Below are 20,833 nucleotides of genomic sequence, written 5' to 3'. Positions count from 1 at the left end.
ATCTTCAGGGTAGAAGAAAAAATATATAAGAAATCTGCAAGCAAAGAGACCGTGAGAACCGGTAAAAGGTCTGATTTGTACTATCACATTTCACTTTCGGATTTAAGCATTTCAAACCTGTTTTTTGAGACCTTTCGGTTTTCTGACGTCACTAACAACTTAGCACTTCAAAACTACCCACGACTGTAGACACCGTTCTGGTTGTATATACGTGGTATACCCTGCATTCCCGTTTCCCCGGTCTCGTCTGATGTAGTACTGGCTATCTGCATTTTCGAAATTCACTCTCGCCTATCGTTCACACTTTTACCTCGGGCCATAAACATGGTCTTCGATTCAACAACCAAGCAGCAGGGTAGGATTGCTTGCTGATTCGGTCTCTTCTTTTTTAACAACAGTGGTGTTGGGGGTCCTCATTCTCTTTGTTTAGAACGTGCAGAACTGGCGCGTTACCTGTTGGCGAAACGAACGTCCTTGACGGTGGTGTCTCTGATAAAGAGGTTTAAATGTTTGTTCTGGGGGCTCACACTTTCTGAAGACATTTTACATGTTTGTTCAATACCAGCACAAGCTGGCGTATCCTCAAGCACAATTTTCTTGTGACTCGCGCCATTGAGGGTGCGTCAGCATCACCAGCTCAACAGAACTAGATGGCAGCACATACACATTCCCTCTTTATTGGCCCCTCAGTTAAGGGGGTTAAGGGCGTTAAGGGTACGGCCTAAGGGCCTAAGTGCAGCGGTGCGTGCAGCGTGCAGGTCAAGCCAGTTTGTGTTTCAGTAGCGTTTGGAGCGTTTGAGTTTGGAAGAAGTCTTTTGAGGAGATAATTTCGGAAGTTCAAGGAAAACCTGAAATCTGGCTCTCTCGCCATCCGTTGTACAAAAGCAGGGCGACAGCGAAGAAAACATGGAATGAAATTGCAGTAAAACTTGGGATGGAAGGTATTTTATTATGTTCTTATGTTTTCTCTTAAAATTGGCTGGACAAATTATTTCACAGTGCTTCCCATTAATTGCACCAGTACAGTTTGGAGATTCCCACAGTCTGTTAAAATCGGTTAAGTTCACTCGAGCACTCCACCACTACTACACTCCTGCAAGCTAACTGCCAAACAAACGCGAATCAAATTGGTATCCCGTGGAAACTCAGCTGCTGCCCCCTGACGTCACCACAACACTACTCTACCCTCTATATGCTCTATATGCTCTATATCATCAAGGGGCTGGAGTCGACGAGTCGACGGCATTGAGTCGCACGCCCGTGTTCAGGTTGGCGTTTTCAGGAAATGGTTTTCAGAGCGGGTCAAAACTGCGGTTGCAAGCCATGTCTTGCATATATTCCTTAACTGTCTTTCAAGTTAGTTATTCAGTAGACTTACAAAAAATAAATCGTTAACGTCAATAATGGCAGAATCGACTGCTGTAGATGAAGAGGTATGTAATGAATATTAATGAAACATACCTAACCTTAAATGTGAATGTGTCTGTCGTATAGGGAGAGATACCGCATAGTTTGGCAGAAGAACACTGAAAGCGGAGGTAGCAGGTTCTTCCGGAACGTTGGTACCTGTCAGTCAAATTACACGATGCCATATCTTGGACGGCATTAATCTTTATAATTATCGCCATGAGGACTTTACGAGTATATGTCACAACCTTAAATGATTTCGAAAGCGTCCTAGTAATAGCCCATAATGTATTTGGGTGGGATAAAGAAAGCATTTGGCCAAGATTTTTTCTAAGTCCTTGAAACATAGAAGTGTTCACTTTGTGATACAAAAGGTGCTGAGGTACATGTTAGGTGTTCTCAGTTACTATTGTAGCTATTGTAAAAATAAGACTAAAGCAGGACGGCCTGTATGATCTCCAAACTCTTCATCAATTTTAGCATAGTGATGAATTATTTACTACCAGGAAGGATGAGGTAAACCTGACACATCATTCTAATCTTCGTAATCCTAATTTCACCTAAACAAAATAAGGGCAGTACTGGGCAGGGAGAAATTATGAAGTAATGAGACAAAGTTAAAGGGGGAATTAAAGGAAAGAGGCAGCGCAATGTTGTGCTCATACTGTTATATGTAGTTCCAACTCATGAGCTCTGTAGCAAGTGGTATGCACTCCATATTCTGTTTGCAGCACAAAGGAGAGAGCTCCCCATTCAGCAATTCTGTTTACAAGGAACTAGCCAAGTTGAATGGACGCATCAACCAGATGAGCAAGGCTGCAGTAGTGTCAAAGCTGAAAGAGCTGAAGTTGAGCACTGAAGGAAACTGTGATGTTTTAAAGAAGCGACTTAAAAACTATTACAAGAAGAAGAAGCTAACTAGTGCCAACCTTTTTACAGCCAGCAAGCTTTCACCGTACTATGTGATTGTTGACTTTGAGGCAACATGTCAGGAGACCAATGTTCCAGATTACCAGTAAGATTTGATCATTTGTTGTATAAATACTGTGTAGTGCAGGGAGCACCACAAGTAAGAGAGAGAGAGAGAGTGTCCAAAGAATGCAATGAATTTGAGCAGGAGCAAGTTCATTTTGTTAGCTCTGTGTGCTCATTGAATGGTGGGAGTAAATTGCTTATGTAGAAGACAGATTTCTATTCAGCCCCTAATGAATTCGGTCTACACTGTTATCTCAACTAGACATAACTATTCTGATTCAGGAATTTGTGATTTCTGTAAATTACTTCAGAAAATAACTGGAAGAATGCCTCATGTTAGATTGTGATTTCTTTCCTCAGCATCTTTTTCAGCTCACTGTTCAATAGTCATCTTACCATTTGACACTGTATAGTCTGAGATATTAATGGGGTCATTTAATGATGCATAAATAAATACACTGTCATCAGCCTAGTAGCAAATTCTAAGAACTTCCACTCACCTTCACTTTTTCAAGTAACTTCTTTAAGTTTACTAAAATGACCAAATTTTCCTTCTTGATTTTCCTTTGCATATAATTTGTGTGTTCAGTATGGCCATTGCATTGTTTGTGAGGAATGTTCATCTCTCTCACAACAAGTGTAATATTAGTGCGTTTAGACAAGATGGACTGTCACATGATTTAAAGTGAACAGTGCTGGATGTTATATTTACAAATGTTGGGACATTTTAATTATATCCAGACTCATACTATATATAATTAGCCAAAAGTGTTGCTGTCGCAGGTCTGAATTAGGGTGTTAAGAATATTTAATGATGATAAAATTAACTGAAGAATGTTAAAGATCTGCGTAGGATCAACTCATTTCTTGGATATGTTGAGTTGCTTGGACTTTCTGGACTTTTCTTTAAGTATGTCATCATACTTTGTGATCCATATACAGGTTGCCTCATAGCTTCAGAGGGTGATTCTTTTCTGTCATATAGTGGAAAATGTTATGTCAACATGGGTCTTATTCTCAGCAGTTCTGAAGCTATGGTTAGTGAAATGTAGCACATGTGCAATGTCTGATAGGTGACATTTATGCAGAATTTTGTGAAATGAATTGCCAGTCCTCCTAGAAAATTTTGCTCTGTGAACATGACTGCAAATGTACTACCAGCATGACAGAGCACTGCCACATTTTAGTAGGAATGTAATGCAGTATCTGGATGAACATTTCCCTTGGCCAATGGATCAGCTATGAAAGCATGTTGAATTGGCCATCATATTCACCTGATCTCAGCATCTTAGACTGCTTTGTATAGGGTCACATGAGAGATGTGGTGTATGAATGCAAGGTCGACACTAGAGATGAACTACTTCACCGAATTTTTATAACCACAAGGCACTCTAATAATTCTGTAATTTCTCACACAGTTACACACTTCCTAGTGAAGTGAATCAGGTCGAGCATCCAAGCCAACAGCAGACATTTTTAGCTGTTGCTATACAATGTAATCATTTTATCTTGTTCCCAATAAAACTGTTTATTCCAACAACAGACTCCTTCAAGTTAAGCTTCATTTTAAGTACCCCCAGACCTGAAACTGCTGAAAATGCGACCCATGTTAATATTGTCACGTGGTAGAGTGACTGTCAATGGGGTTTTGGATTGGAGGTTGGTTTAATGACCACTTTAACACACAACTCATGACTGCACTTAATTAAAGCGCCATTGCTGCTCTCCACACTTTACAAATCACCACAGCACACGCAAAGCTTTTTCAGTCTGCTGTGTCTTCACCAGTTGATATCTGGTAACAGATTCTAACAGTGGAGATTCTTCAGCTTCTGTGCTCACTTCATTGCTCACTGGCTCACAATTGCATTGATTAAGTCTTCCCTTCACAGACTCCCCAACAACTGATTAACTTCTAAACTTGTCCCATTGATAACCCCTCGGCATGGACCATGTAGAAAACGTTTATTGTTATACTCCAATTGTTTCCATGGGAACATGTGTCTTGCGATAGCTTATTAGAAATATGTTGCCTAGCAGCAGATGTTGTTTCATTGCTTATTTCATGGTTGTTACCCATTAATATGTCTACATGCTACAGTGTGATATTTTTCATGCAGAAAGACACTCTCTGAAGCTGTGATAAAAAAAATCAATGGACAGTCTGTATGCTTGTAGCGTATAGCTTTGTCACTGAAGCGTTTAACTTGTCTGGATGTTAAAAATAGACCATAGCTCATATAACACCACCATTTTAACATATACCTGGATAATGCAGGCTGCCTATATACAGGGTTATTCAAAAAGAATGAACTGATTTCATGACGAATTGCTTCAGTTCTCAAGCATTGTCATGGAATGAGTCAGTGACCATTTGAAAGAGGAGTTATCTAAGTTCTGAATGGCTGCCACAGGGGCGCTGAAGTCACGTCGTTGTTCTGGCGACGTTCAGTTGTTCGTTTACCCTCGGAATGGCGAGTCCTCAGCAAAAGGCGTTCTGTGTTCTCGAGTTTGTGAAAACAGATTCGGTTGTCACGGTGCAGCGTGCTTTTCGAAGGTGATTCGGCATTAATCCGCCCTGTCCTAAGAACATTCGACTCTGGTTTCGACAGTTTCAAGAGAGAGCGTGTCTGTGTAAAGGAAAAAGTCCAGGACGACCACGAGTCTTGAAGGAACAAGTGGCGAGAATCCGTGCTGCATTTGAGAGGAGCCTGCGGAAGTCAACAAATTGAGCTAGCCGTGAGCTTGCGATCCCTCAATCCACTGTCTGGCCTGCGCTAACAGTACATCTGCATTTGAAACCATATAGATTGCAGCTCATTCAGGCACTTACCAGTGACGACAAAAGGAAGCGGATGGAATTTTGCGATTCGATACTGGAGATGATGGAAGACAAAACCTTCATTTCATGTTTAATTTTTAGTGATGAAGCGACTTTTCACTTGAGCGGCACAGTCAATTGTCACAGTGTGTGTATTTGGGGAACAGAGCACCCACATGAAACAGTTGAGCATGAAAGAGATTCCCCTAAGGTGAATGTCTTCTGTGCTTTGTCTCAGGACAAGGTTTATGGTCCCTTTTTCTTTGAAGGAAACACTGTTACAGGACAAACCTATCTCGATATGCTCCAAAACTGGCTCTTCACTTCACTGCAAGCAGATTCACATGACCTAATTTTTCAACAAGATGGAGCACCGCCCCATTGGCACCTGATGGTCCGAGCTTTTTTAATTGAAAAAGATCCCCAGCGATGGATTTGTTGGAAGGGGGCCCAAGACCTTGCTCTTTGTGTTTGGCCTGCGAGATCCCCAGACCTCACCGTGTGTGATTTCTTCTTGTGGGGATATGTAAAAGATCACGTTTATGTTCCACTGCTACCCACTAACCTCAGTGACCTTAAACGTCGAATAACAACAGCGATTAACTCAGTGCATCGTGATATGCTGATACGTGCCTGGGAGGAATTCTCTTATCGCATTGATGTTGCCCGTGCTGCAGGTGGTGGCCAGGTTGAACACTTGTAAGACAGGAAATAAAAGTTGATTGCGAGTAGAATACTTGTGACTTGGCTGGAGTTTTGTATTACTTTCCTTTAATAAAATATTGCATAATAAAATCAGTTCATTCTTTTTTAATAACCCTGTATATTACAGGTCATATGTTAAGCATGTGGCCAGTACGCAGTAATGTTTTGAAGCAGGCCTCTCTAACCTTGCTCTCAGTCTGACATAGAAAATTGTTTAATCATATGTGATGAAGATCTACACAACCTAATTATGCAGTTTATTTTAGAGACAGTATGCTTTATGTACAAATTGAAGTTCTTTGAATGCCTGTAGTTTCAGCAGTCTCACTCACTGCCTGACCTGCATTTTCTTTGAATTCTTACTTTTAACATAGTTGCACATAGTCAGCCCAGTATTTTTTTAATTATTCTAAGCAAGTACTTGTGCATTTGTATGCTTTATAAACCAGTATTTTCTGTTTCTAGTAGCACACATTTCATACAACCATGATGAATAGAAAGACTAAAAAACTTAACTTCCCTACTCTCTACATGGTACCAGACTTAAAGACAGGGTGTCAAAATGTTCTGCCTGGTCAGGATTATCATCCATCTTAGGGGGCTGATGACAGATGAATATGGAAACTAGAATTGTTAACAGTTTTTTAAGCATGCTGAACTGACTGTGTGAGGAGAGGGGATCATGAATGGAGATGGGTTCATTTTGCAGTTATAGTGTGGAGAAAAGGAATTGATTATTGCTACTGCTGATGTTTTTGTCTTGTTCTTATTATTGTTACAAATTACAGCCCATTATAAAAATATAGGAACTGAGAATTTTGGATTATCTTCACAGGCATGAAATCATTGAATTCCCGGCTGTACTTGTCAGCACAGAGCTGCAACAAGTAATAGATCACTTCCAGGCATACTGCCGCCCTGTACTAAACTCAACACTCTCTGGGTTTTGCAAGGAATTGACAGGCATCACCCAGGAGGATGTGGATACAGCTGACACCTTCCCACAGGTGGTGAAAGACTTTGAAGCTTGGCTCACCAAACACAAGCTAGGGTCAAAACACAAGTTCACTGTGGTGACTGATGGACCCTGGGATATGGGACGCTTCCTGTACGGTCAATGCAAGGTATCACTGCAGTTGTGAGTCATAAAGAAGTGATCACAGTCTACTGTAATATATTTGCCAAGAGGCATGTGAATGAATTATAAATACCATTGAATTGTGGGCTATTCCATATCAGATCAACACACTGAAGTATTTTTTCAACCTTACATTTTCTGATTTCAATGAAATTTGGTATACAGGCTGTCACAAATCAGAAATGTATGTATGGAAAATGTTGTATGTCTTTTTAAACGTTTTTTTAAATTATTGCCATTTCCAAATTTAAAATAACTATGAGATTTGACTTACAAATGATCACAAATTTTGTTGTAACTTTGGTTCTACTTAATATACAAAGTTCACTTTGGGCTTATCTTAAAGGTCATGAAGTAAGCTTTAAAATAACCTGTTGTACTGCTGCATTAGCACAGAACTGTTCAAAGCCCTTAAAGATACACTTTAATCATAAATTAAAAAAACCAACAATTTCAAAATTCTGGGGGGAAAGAAAAGATGGTGGGTCAACATACGCTGTAAATTTGGAGGTGAAATTGACAGTACATTGAGAATTACTGAATGTTTTTAGTCTTCTGTCTTATTTTGTAAAGACAGAAGAAAGTTTATGAGATCACCATGCTGTCTCTGTATCTCTGAATGCCTGAACTAGTCTTTATGGAACCTGATATGTATATCATGGCACCTGAGCCATTCTCAGCAGTATACTTATAAATCCCTCCCATCAGTTTTTGTGTCTGTATATACAGGATGTCCCAGGAGGAATGGACCAAACTTTGGGAGGGTGTTCCTTATGTTAAAGTATGCCAATATAACCCAAAACACCTATGTCCAAAGTTGAACGGTTACGGAGATAATGGCCCGAGAAAAGTGTGGTCTTCTGGCAGGTCCACGCACTATAGTACCTGTCAGCTGAGACCCTTATCTATTTGTCCTTGAGTGCTGTGAGTCACACAACCGTAAGCTCATGCGCTACCTACAGAGCGTACAGATTACGTTGCGGCGGGGTCCTGAATGGGTGGTAAATTAGTTGTGTGATGAGTTGCTGAAATGCCTCGTGTGTTTTCACACGTGGAATATTGTGATATGCATTTTGTGTGTGGATTTTGCGGTGGCAATGCACGTGCTGCTGTTGAAGAATACCAAAGGTGTTTTCCCGATTGAAGGATTCCATCTCGAAGTGTATTTACGCGAATTAACCAGACATTGCATGATACTGGTTCTCTTGCAANGAACTGTTAAGCGTCATTTTATTCAGTGATGAGGCGTCTTTTACCCTGGATGGTGTAAATAATTTACGAAATGTGCATACGTGGTTCCATAATAATCCACATGAGATAATGGAAACGAAATTCCAAAAGAGATTTTCCGTCAATGTACGTTTAATACAGTTATGTAGTCTGTTTATACCCGTATGCGCCGCCAGCCATATTACGTCAGTGCTTGCCAGTCATGTGTCATGTATAGTGCTTGGAAACCCTAAGGACAATTATGACATGGCGAGCGAGTATTTTGTACTTCAATTTTATGGCTTCACGTCACTCACAAGTTAGTTTGATGTTACATACATTATTAACATTACAGAATCCACATATTCCTGCCAGTTTTAATATGTATTTTGTAATCAACAAGTGTGTAACACCGGTCAAAGTTTCACACTTCTCTGGCCATTGTCTCCGTAACCGTTCAACTTTGGACATAGGTGTTTTGGGTTATATCGGCATACTTTAACATAAGCAACACCCTCCCGAAGTTTGGTCCATTCCTCCTAGGGCACCCTGTATATCCACCTATTGTTGCTAGGCAATAGCTCAGTAGAAACATTACAATGGCAAAGAATATGCACACAACAATGGAAGAATTGTTGAACATGTCATTTTCTGTGTAGTCTGTGTTGTGTCAAAGGTAAGTAGGCAGTTAGTTCTTCCCAGAACCTCTTGTGTTGTTAATGGTGCTAATGTGCATATTGTAGAATTTTGTTCTGTGCTTAACTTTAATGATTTATTGAGATCAGCATGTTAGAAGAAAACACTTGTAGTTAAGTAGTCTAGCACTGAGCTTGTAATTTATGAAAAAAAAATGTGTATTTTGTTGACTTGTCATTCACCTCATTTCTGATAGTGTAAGTTCTTCCTGTAGCAGTGCACAAGGCAACTTTCATCACAATGTCTTGCTAGAGACTTGGAGGATGTCCAGTCTTGTAGGGTATGTTTATGATTGTAAGGGCCCATTAGGGTATAGGAACACTATCTTCAGTATGTCTCTTTCTTCTTCTGTGAATAACACACCAAACCCACCATTTACAATCATAATCACAGCAATAAATACTGTAATATTATCATAATCGATGTCAGCATGTAGTGATGTTCATTTACTGTATTTCCTTACAGTTATCATACTTTGAATATATCATGTCTTTAACATTTAAGAGATGGAATTAAGATTCTGATATACTAGCTAATGGCCTGGTTTCTTAAATGCCCTTAAATGTCTGAAATGTAATGCTTCAGAAAATAAGTTGTATTTATTGAATTTTTAAAGGTGTAAGCTCCAAGTAAAAATTTGACTGTTAAGAATTAACCAGTTTATCTGTGTTTGAAGATTTTTCCTGCTATTACTAATTTGTGAGAAGCAAGTATGACAGGTCGATTCCAGAGAAAGCCATTCCTTATTAGAATAACTACAAATGCAACTTAGGATGGAACTATTTAGAAAAGTTTTGGAGGTTTGTTGTAATAAGAGGGTTAGGGCCGCAACATAGCTCAAGTGGTTAGTCACTGGCTTCCCACTGCGGAGGTCCGTGTTCAATCCCGGGTCTGGTCAAGTGGGATTTGTGGTAGACAAAGTGGCACTGGGGCAGGTTTTCTCCAAGTACTTCGGTTTCCCCTGCCAATCTTCATTCCACCAATTGCTCTACAATCACCCTCACCTATAATCTGGGGCTGGTACAATAGGCCAGAAGTGGCCGCAGTACAAGGGACTTCGTCCCACCCCACTAGCAATAAAAAAACAGAGGGTTATGTGATTCATGTATATTTAGAATAAAACAACATTGCTTTTCAACAACAGCAACAACTTATGGGCATGCATCATTAATTTAAAGAAATGTGAGGATAGTGTATGTCCATAATCTGAATATATTGAACTAGTCTGTATGGATATCTTGTTTGTGCATGTTCTGGAAAGGAAATAAACCTTTCAGATCTTCATAAACTAAGTCACATTCTGTGATAAATACTAACTACACTTCACATATTGACATCAAAATGTTATCAGTTCTCATAGAGCAGAACAATGCACTGAAACAGAGGAGTCCCTCCTTGTTCATAACATACACAGCTTATGTTGCTGCAACACATTAACACTTGACAGTTCATTGCTAAAGTAACCTGAAATTGTGTAATTTCAGAGCTTTTCACTCACTGTTGCAAAACTTCTGTATATGTGTAGAAGGATATAGTTTATATAATTTCTTCTTCATGTATTGTTAATTATTGACATTGCTATGATTAAGTTTATCATGGCTCCTATATTAAGGGGTGTCATTGAAGTTATAGAGTCTTCTTGGTTATTCATGAGGTTTGGTGTCATTTTGAATTTTACTGCATTAGGTGAGGAAAATTATTAACCTGAGTAATTGTCATTGTGAATATGATTGCACACAGGAACTGTGCAATGACAGGTTTACATTTAGTTTGAGTTAAACATTGTATCAAAATGCGAAATATTATAATGAGACTACTTGATGCAGCGGCACTTGTTGCTTAACTTAGATACTGTTGTTCACAGATCTCTGGGCTGCCATATCCAAAGTTTGCCAAGAAGTGGATAAACATCAGAAAGGCATTCAGCAACTTCTACAAGTGCAGAAGGGTGTGTATCACTATGGCATTGCTTAGGATCACAGTGACCATTACTGAAATTAATATTCATGAACTTGAAAAATAATTTTTTCTTTCATTTATTTATTTTATAGAGGGAACTAATGCAAATATGATGGTTTAGCCAGTGTGTGTTATGCCCACTCTCCATACAAAATTTTGGCTTTTAAATGACATTGGATCAAACTAGTTGTAAAACATAGGTTTAGATGGAGGATAATATTAAAGTGGACTGTAGGGAAGGAGCTTGTATAGATTTGAAGTGAATTGAACTGTCTCAGAATAGGGCCCAGTTTCAGGTTTTTACATACCACTGGATATCAACATGGAATTGGAATTTCTTCCTCACTTCAATAACCATTATCTGCTCAAGAAACATCAAGCACATTCCTTATTTATATTCATAGCAGACATGCTTACATGAATCCTTTTTATTGGGCTCTGCCATGTCCACATATGTTTCTCCTCCTAAAGTAAAGGTATGTTGAGAGTTCAAGAAAATCTAAGAGAGGCTTGCATTCTTGTGGATCCTTGCTGTTTCATAGTGTCTTGTTATTAATTAATTTGCTTTTCAGTTCAGTTTGAAGATGATGCTTGAGCACCTGGAACTTGATTTTGAGGGGCGACCACATTGCGGGCTTGATGATGCTCGGAACATTGCACGTGTTCTTCTCCGAATGATTAGCGATGGTGCCTCCATCCAGGTCAATGAACGCATTCATTTATTGGCTCTCGAAGCAAAGTCAAAAGTGGGCAAGGTGAGCCTCTTTTATGAAGTACTCATTCTCTTTGTTAGAAGATAGACTTAGTGATAGAATATCATTTGAACAATTGGTGACATTTTTATACTGAACCAAAACTAACATTCCCGTAGCATAATGTGAACGTTTAACACTGGTCATATGAAATCTTTCCATTGGAATCACTTTTGAGCTAGTTCATCTATATCCCATCCTCACAACCTATTGCCACAGTATGCATATTAATGTTATCTTCTCTTTGAAGTGAACATTTTATCTATATTTGGTCATGGACTGATAACTTCACTGCATTGTAGGAGAATTTCTGCAATATATTTTATGCTATTTATATTTTTCTACAACAAATTAACTGTATTAGTATAGACCAGTACTTGATATAGGCCATTGAATTCCAGCCCTCTCTGATATTCTTGGATTTCTGTGTCGACATAGTGAAGAGCAAACTTAATAAGTAGTGGGTTAAAGTGTCCCCTTGTTTTAATCTATTCTGAACTAGGAAAGCATCCTGTGAATCCTGCTAGACATTATACATACATATTATGCTGACTTTTTTTTTACACATTATGAAAATCTTATTCCGTACTAAATACTGGTCCATTGTTTTGACAGAAATGTTACATTTTGTCAGTTTTGTCCAGAGAATATGAAACCTATTCTGGAACACCAGTGCTATCTGTACAGAAGTTATCATTGCAAGTGTGATTTCCATTTATTAAAAATTAAGACATGAATTGCTGCATGTAGTATATATGACCCCAACCTCNCCCCCCCCAAAAAAAAAAAACAAAAACAAAAAGAAAAACAGTTGTGTACTCACAGCCTGTAGCTGAACTCCACATGAATGTTTTTATGGATAGTACCTCTCATCCACGTGCCGTCTTCATGCCCTTTCGATTTTCTGAAGCACTTGTGGATGTGAGAGTTACAGCAGTAATGTTGGCCGCACCATAGCTCAAGTGGTTAGTCGTTGGCTTCCCACCGCAGCGGCCCGGGTTCGATCCCGGGTCTGGTCAAGTGGGATTTGTGGTGGACAAAGTGGCGCTGGGGCGGGTTTTCTCTGAATACTTCGGTTTCTCCTGCCCATCTTCTTTCCACCAAATTCTCCATCATCAAAATCACCCTGGGGAGGCTACAATAGGCCAATCAGTGGCCGCCGTGCAGAGTGGACCCAATTGGACTCCACCCCCCACAAAGTGAATTAAAAAAAAATTACAGCAGTAATGTCCCATTTCACTGTGGCTGGAGGGTCTTGAAACTGTCACAATGATAATGAAAATTGACTGCATGTTGGTCATAATGATCATCCCATGAATTGTAGAAGCACAGAAAATATTATTCAGAATTATTATTCTGATTCCTAAGCTAAGAGGAGCTTGTTATGCAATTTAATGTTTCACATTAGCAGTACTAACACACTTAAAACAATTTAATTCTCTTGTGTTCACTCTGTTATGAGGTGTGGAGTAGTTTTGGGGGGTAATTTGTCTAACAGTAAAAGAATATTTCGTTTACAAAAGAAAATGATTGGAATCAAGGTTGGTGCAAAATTTGATATTTCATCTTGAAGTATTGTAACGTGTTTTGGAGGGGGTCGACCCCTCCACAGTGTCCAGTGTCTCACCTCTCTTAATCTACTGGAAATCCAGATGGTTCTCTTCACGCCCTCCAACTTGAGAGCTTGTCCAAGGGCCTCATATAATGTCTTCATGCTTCTAAGAATGGGTTCTTTGATGTTTCGGCTCCTTAGTCTTCCGTTGTCTCCCTGGTGTACTAGACGTCGCTTCTGGAGCGCTTGCCTTTTCTGGGATCTTGCTGGAGCATTGTCCCTGTCCCTGTGTCTCCTACGCCGTACCACTTCTGCACGGCGGGTCTTCCTGATTCTCTCAGCAGCCAGTTCATTCCGCTGTCGACATTTTTCCTGGGTCTTGTTCGTCCTGAGGATATCTCTCTTGAGTCATGCCACTGTTGCATGGCTAGTCATATTTCTTTCAGCAGCCAATTCGTGCCACGGTCCACACTTCCCTTGGGTTGTAGATTTCCTGAAAATGTTCCTCTTGCGCCATGCCACTGTTGCACGGCGGGACACCTTCCTACTGGTTTTCTTCTGTCGTGCCACTTCCACACAGCGGCTCGTCCTTCTGCGGGCTATGGCCAACTTCTTCTGGGGTCCACAATTTTCCCGTGTTGAATCCTTCATATTTCGCCGGTTTCGGTCCCTATGCCTTTTCTCCTTCGGTTCTCCGATCAGCATTACTTCGGCATCTTCTACGGGTACCTCTCATTCTGCCGCCTCAGGTTTCATGTCCACTGAGGCCGGCTCTTCTTCTTCTGGACGTGCCTCCATTTCTCGGCAGGCCATCGTCACTCTGACCAGTATCACTATGGGGACCTCTTCTTGTGCTGCCACAGGTTTCTTGTCCACTGAGGCCGGCTTTTCTTCTTCTAGACATGCCTTCGTCATTTCTCAGCAGGCCATCGTCTCTTCCTCTATCTCGGGTTTAAATGCAGACACAATCTCCTTGTGGCAGGTGTCCATCATTTACATCATCATTTCCCTCCGTTCTCTTCGCTCGGCCTGTCTGTCAGCCTCCAATCTGGTCAGCAGTACCTTATGGCCGATCTCCGCCTTTTCTTGATAGGCATCTAATTTTACCAGCATGATGTCTGCTTTTTCTTGGTTGGCCCTCTTTTAGCATATCCTCTTTGTCAGTGTTCCTATCTGCGTCTATTTTCGCCATGAGATACTTTTTGAATCACATTCCTTTTGTTCACTAAAAATATTGTATTGTAGCATCATATTATGTGAGAAAATTATATTATTGTCCCATTGACACAATTGCTTATATAGATTCATTGCATGTTATGTATTAATTACAACATACTTTGGCCTTATTGGTCATCGTCAGGTATATATGATTCTTATATTTACCCTTTATTTTCATATGTTAGAGCTCCCTATATTGGCTATTGTTTACACAGTGGGAGTGCTTGATTAGGCTTTTAAATTTTATATAATGTCTCTTTTTATATAAAATATATTAATATTAACATTATAACTAAAAATTAAAATTAAATTTTTTTTTCTTAGTTGGGGGTGGAGTCCAGCTGGGTCCACTCGGCATGGTGGCCACTGATTGGCCTATTATAGCCTGCCCCGGGTGATTATGATAATGGAGAATTTGGTGGAATGAAGATTGGCAGGGGAAACCAAAGTACTCCGAGAATACCTGCCCCAGCGCCACTTTTTTCCACCACAAATTCCACCTGACCTGACCCGAGATCGAACACGAGCCGCCGCGTAAGCTTTGGAACTTGATGGAGATATGTCACAGTATCATCTACAAATATCCTTCATTAAAAGCACCAAGTTATAATAACGAATCAGTGAAAACTTCCTTATTCATTTTACTTATTTACTGATGGTTCTTGGCTTATTTTACAACGCCTCATCACTACACAAGGCAAAGATTANATATATATATATATATATATATATATACCCCTTTCCAACACACAAACCTATAATACACATTAATAATACTGTCACGTGTCCGGGTGTCCATGACAAATAATTGTGGATTCCGGATTAGACAAAACTGTTTTATTGGATAACTCGTTTACAATCACAACAACAGTCACTCTGACATAACTTCTTGCAGACGATGTGATCTGACTAGTCCATCATCTCTGATCTGACCTCTGATCTGGTCTTCTCTCTGCTCCAGTCTTCTCTGATCTCTGCTCTCACTTCTCTCTGTTCACGCACTCTGTTTCATAACCACTTGGCCTACCGACTAGAGGACACCAAGTCGAACAGTTAGTCCCTCCATTGTCACGAAAATGATTCATCCATTGCTGTGAGAATAAATGTTTACTTCCATTGTCATGAAAAGGACACCTCTGTTGTGTAGGAAACATCTGTCTATGTTGCTTAGGAGACATCTCTTTAGGAGTTGCTACCTATGCTGTGGATGTCTCTGTATGTGCTCTCTCGGAAACATGTTTTAACAGCCGTTGTCTAGCAATGGACGCCCGTTCAGATATTCTGGCTTTTAGGTGGCATGCCGCATTGCTGCCTCTTTAGAACTGTTTGTCCTGAACAGCCTAACAGTGTGTCACCTTTCTTTAATTTCCGAGGGGTCCTGCTTGCAACGTCTTCCTGCAAGATGTTCTGATTTTTTTGTGGTGTTCATTGTCCGAGCAATACATCCGCCCCCCCTTCAAGGATGCTCGTCCCGAGCAGCTCCATGGTAGACTTCCTGTCAGTTCAGGTTCTCTCTTTCCCTCTGTCTTTCTCTCACTCTCCCTCTCAATCTAGCTGGGGAGGCTGGTACTTCTACATTAGCAGCTCCTGCTTTTTTCCTGTTTCTTTTTTCATTTTGGAGGGAGTCACCCCTTTCTCAGTGTCCAGATCTTGGTGTTTTGTAATCTGACAGAAGATTATAGATCATAGAGGAAAACTCCACAAACATCAGCAAGAACACAGAACAACATCTGCGTTGTTGAACATCACCAGTGTATTGTGGTGAAAATGAGATACAAGAGACAAGACACCATAATTCATCTTTTAATATTATAGTTTTTAATTATACTTTCTATATAGTCTATTGTTATATAAATGAGACATTATATAACCATAACATATCTCAAAACCTGATGAAGCACTCCCACTGTGTAAACACTGGCCGTTGCAGAGAGGACTAGGAGATGAAAAATGGTAGTTATAAGAACTGTATGTACCAGAGGATGACCAGTAAGGCCGAAATATGTAGTAATTAATACATAAGTATCTACTTATCTATCTGTCTAGTCCTGTTGCTTCCACTTTGGAATATAGGGCATCTGTGAAACACTTCATTTCAATTCAGTTTCTTAATCTTAGCCAGTTGATAGGACTCCTTGGACAGGGGATCAGCCTGATGCCTACACAGGACAGCATAAACACAAAAGAAACACAGACACTCATGCCTTGAGTGGGATTTGAACCCATGATCCCAGCGTCCGAGTGGGCGAAGACATTTCATGCCTAGGATTGCACAGTCACTGTGTTCGGCATACATAAGCACAGCGATTCAATACAAACATTTATGTCAATGGAACAGTAATAAAACTCCTTTTGTTCAGTTATTAGTTACCAATTTGGACACTGGAAGGTATATATAATTAGTGTACAAACATGATTTGACATTTTGCCAGTGAACATAAGTATCAGATGGTCCAAAAACCGCCTTGTGCCATCACTGTACTCAAATCCAGTGTCTACATTTTGCCCTAATGCAAGGTGTATGTATTTGTTGTTCAGCCAGAATGTGTGGTAGTACCAGTTACTGCAAGTAATCCTTACAACACAGCCAACAAGATGCAACAGAAGCGCAGGCAAAGGGACCACCAGACAACTGTATTTAGCGATTCTGATGAGGATTCCACTTGAATGAAAGTGGTACTGCAGACTGAATTAGGTTCATTCCATCCCTGTTGCCTTGCCTGATACACACAGGATTCCATGGAATGGAATGGAATTTGTGTCATCAAAATCATCTTACTGTTTTGTGTCAAGAAATGTTTAAACCATGAACTTCTTTACAAGTGTGGATACTTGCAGGTTCGTTGTTCCTCAAGATGTAAACAGTACAAGATATTTTTCATAATATGGTCAACAAATGTTTATTTGGAACATTTATTCAATCTTGTGAATATTTACTGAGAAAGATATGACTGCATGTGCTATTGTGTAGATTCTGATGGTTATGTTTCTGTATTTATTGTTCAGATATGTAAAATAAGTATTTTTTGTAAGCCATGCTTGAAATGAACTATATGAATGCAGAAATCAGCAAGTTTTAATGAATGTTCATTTCTATAGTGATTAGTTTGTAGATTATTAAATGGCATTATTTATGCTATGAGGATTGTGGAGTGTCGATTGAGATTGAAAGATAAAGTAAGTGATGAATAGGTAAGGATTTGGAAGGTGAGGGTCATCTGATAGTAAAATCATGGCATTGACCTGGAGAGTCAGGAAACTTGTGAGAAATTGCCCAGTTAAATTCTAACTGCTTACCCTTCAGATATATGTCTATAGTACAACTACTACACCATCGTGCTCAGTTTTATTGATATAGATATATGCAAAGTGACTTCCAGCATTCTCTTAGGAGGGATTGTCACATATACTCCTAATCAGATTCACAGATACTTTGATTATATTCTAGTTTTTCTTGATAACTTTGAACAGACTTGGTTGCATAAACTTTATATCCACTGTTGCAGTAGACTTGACTTGATGCATTGGTCCTCATGTTAACAAGAAACCAGAACCTATTCCATATCCTGACAACATTATTTGGACTTAATATCATGAAATACACTAGACTCATAAGATATTTGAACACAAAACATTTTACTTCCTCAGCAGTAATGAAGATAGCCTTATTTTGTATTTTGTTTATAAGTGTTTTGACTTTTTTCTTCTTCTTTCTCATGCTCACTTTGTAGTTGGTCTCTGGGCTGTTAAGTTTGCACATAAATAAATTAAGAGTTGATGTTGTTATTATTGTTGTTGCTCCTATCATTGTCATCTTTTATCATCATCATATTTTGGCATTTTCCACTAATAGAAATTCTGATCATATTAATTTACTAGATGTTTCTAATGAACTCGCAAAGAATGTTTCATATAGAATTTATACAAAGGCTTATTATAATCTGAAAGTTATTATGCTTAGCACCCAACTGGTTCAGTGTTGCTATGAAACTGGAAGCTGAAAGATATGGATTTTGTGCAACCACCACATTATTATTTTACACTCTAAAAAGAGAATTATTTTAACAAATGTTGCACATATTTTGAAGGTCTGTGGTGATAAGAGATATCAGGACCTTACATTAACTTGCATTACTGTCACATCACAAATTCACCTAGCTGTGATATTGGTATTCATGATACACAGAGTAGTCTTAGTGTTCACATTAATTTTTGTGAATAATCTGTCAGCTGTTTGAAAGTTATCGGAGGCAAGTGGAAAGACATACAGACATGATGATCCCTCAGACCTGTCTCTTTATAAAACAAGGAAAGAAAGCCTGCCTGTTTCATTGTGGCTGTTTATGGAGTTTTAAAGTTCCCCAAACATTAGAAATATCAAATTGATTGCTTTGTCATTACTAGGGATGGGATTTTTACACCCTAATAATCCCTTAAATATGTATGCATTTATGCATGATAAACTTCCAAAATATGCACATAAAAATTTATACCAAATATTAAAATTGATTTTTTCATTATTTTAAGACCAGCAAATCAATATTTAAGTTAATTTTATGTAATCACTGAATGATTCACTTGCAGTAAAAAGCTATGCTTAAATACATACAGATCACGCAACAAAGCCAACATATTTCATTACAAATTTAAAAAACCAATGGTCTGTTGCAGTTCACAGTTACTAAATGTTTTAGGTTTTCCATAGTTAGTCACCTTCTGTTGTCGTGTAAGATGTCCTCATAGTGGGAAAAACTTATTTCCACCTCACAGTAACTTAGGGGCGCATGTACAAAGGCCGCTATTTGCTCCACTGTTAGTGACTTTTTACTTGGCAGTTGAGTATGTTTACCAGCTAAAATTTCTTCAATTTCACAAATTTGTTCATATCCTGGATTTTTTTAAATAATGCTGTGTACATCCATGATTTATTCTGACCGTCTTACAGTGCATACATTTATTCACCTTACTCTTCTCTCTTGCACTACATGTTTCAGCACAAAAGTGCCATCTTCAGGTGCTTTTCTATGTACGACAAACTACTTCATTGCATGACCTGTTGTCTTTATACTAAAATGACTAAAATATATATTCTTCATATATAATGATAATTTTTAAATATTAAAACTGTTCAGGATTTGTCATCCTTATATCGTATCTCAATACGCGAGTCACACCTATCTTCTTCTATCGGAGTATTCTTCCCACTTTCATGTGTGTATTGTGTTTTGTGTTGTGTCTTGCTCCTGTGACTGCGTCTGTTATACTGCTGGGCCTGCTGGGTATGTGTGTGTGTCTGAAGATGGCACTTTAGTGCTGAAACATGTAGTGCAAGAGAGAAGAGTAAGATGAATAAATGTATGCACTGTAAGATGGTCAGAATAAATCATTGACATAAATCAGTGCAACAGGATGCTAAAATATAACAGTGCTGTGTACTTTTTCCTTTACTACTTCAAGTCTTACAGGAACCAAATTCAATTTGGAAACAGTGGTTTTGAACACACTTAACAACTGATACAAAGTAGTATTGCTATTGCTTGCCTCCAGTGAGGACATTGCAGATGGAAGATGGGAGAAGTGAGCAGATATATAGGAAAGATTAGTTTCTAGTTCTGCGTTTTTTAGTACATCTTGGGTTAATTTGAATTGATGCTGCATTTTTGGGATCAAATGTATTCATGACATTCCTAACTGTTTCTAAATGTTCAGTATGATAACTCACTGCACACAACCATGTGCCCCAGTGCGTTAAAATTGGTTCTGGAGGAAGTTGAACGCTTGGTTCTACTGCTTTAAAGGCTTCTTTCTGTATGGCACTTTAACAAATACCTTGTTCACAGAAGACACCAACTTGTCAACAAGCAGAAAATTTGCGCGAATTGTTTCAGCAACACGGTGCAACCCATGGGCAAGGCAAGTCAAATGTGTCATATTTGGAAATATAACTTTAAGAGCAGTACTGGCTTTCATCATATAACTTGTGGCATCAGTCACAAAGAGCAATACGTTCTCATACTGAATGCCATTCATCATCATCAGTAATCTGTCAGACGACAGGTCCAAAGTCTCTTCCAAAACAATTCCTCCACTTAATGCGATCTACAGCTTTCTCCTTAAAATGACAGTATCCTCTTCTCTCCCCAAGGTCATCCAGCATCTTCTTACGTCTTCTTCCTTGTCTTCTTGTCACTTCTATCCGCCCCTCTATCTTTCCTTCAATAACTTATTTTAGAAGGCAGTTTCTGCGTAAAACATGACGAATCCAATTAGCCTTCCATTTTCTTATTTCGTGTAGGATATTCCTCTGCTCACTGACTCTAATTAACACTTCTTCATTTCTCACATAATCGGTCCAACTGATCTTCTCCATCCTTCTCCAACACCACATTTCGAAACTCTCC

The 20,833-nt window shown here is 39.1% G+C and overlaps 1 protein-coding gene across 2 annotated transcripts; it reads left to right on the top strand.

Annotated features, from left to right (window-relative positions):
• Positions 1-744: 744 nt before the first annotated feature.
• Positions 745-18,218, top strand: LOC111869693 (3'-5' exoribonuclease 1). Of its 2 annotated transcripts, none has more exons than XM_023861399.2 (6): positions 745-941; positions 2,139-2,422; positions 6,744-7,032; positions 10,816-10,899; positions 11,483-11,665; positions 16,971-18,218. In XM_023861399.2, the coding sequence occupies exons 2-6, from the start codon at positions 2,214-2,216 to the stop codon at positions 17,097-17,099; spliced, it is 894 nt and encodes a 297-aa protein (XP_023717167.1). In that variant the 5' UTR covers positions 745-941; positions 2,139-2,213; the 3' UTR covers positions 17,100-18,218. The 2 variants fall into 2 exon arrangements, with proteins under 2 accessions (XP_023717167.1, XP_023717161.1); XM_023861393.2 differs by lacking the exon at positions 745-941 and adding an exon at positions 1,205-1,433.
• The last annotated feature ends 2,615 nt before the right edge of the window (positions 18,219-20,833 follow it).

Source organism: Cryptotermes secundus, unplaced genomic scaffold (assembly GCF_002891405.2).
Source record: "Cryptotermes secundus unplaced genomic scaffold, Csec_1.0 scaffold847, whole genome shotgun sequence".
Taxonomy (NCBI): domain Eukaryota; kingdom Metazoa; phylum Arthropoda; class Insecta; order Blattodea; family Kalotermitidae; genus Cryptotermes; species Cryptotermes secundus.
Note: the sequence above shows the minus strand (reverse complement) of the source record. Positions and strands in the feature narration are given on the sequence as shown.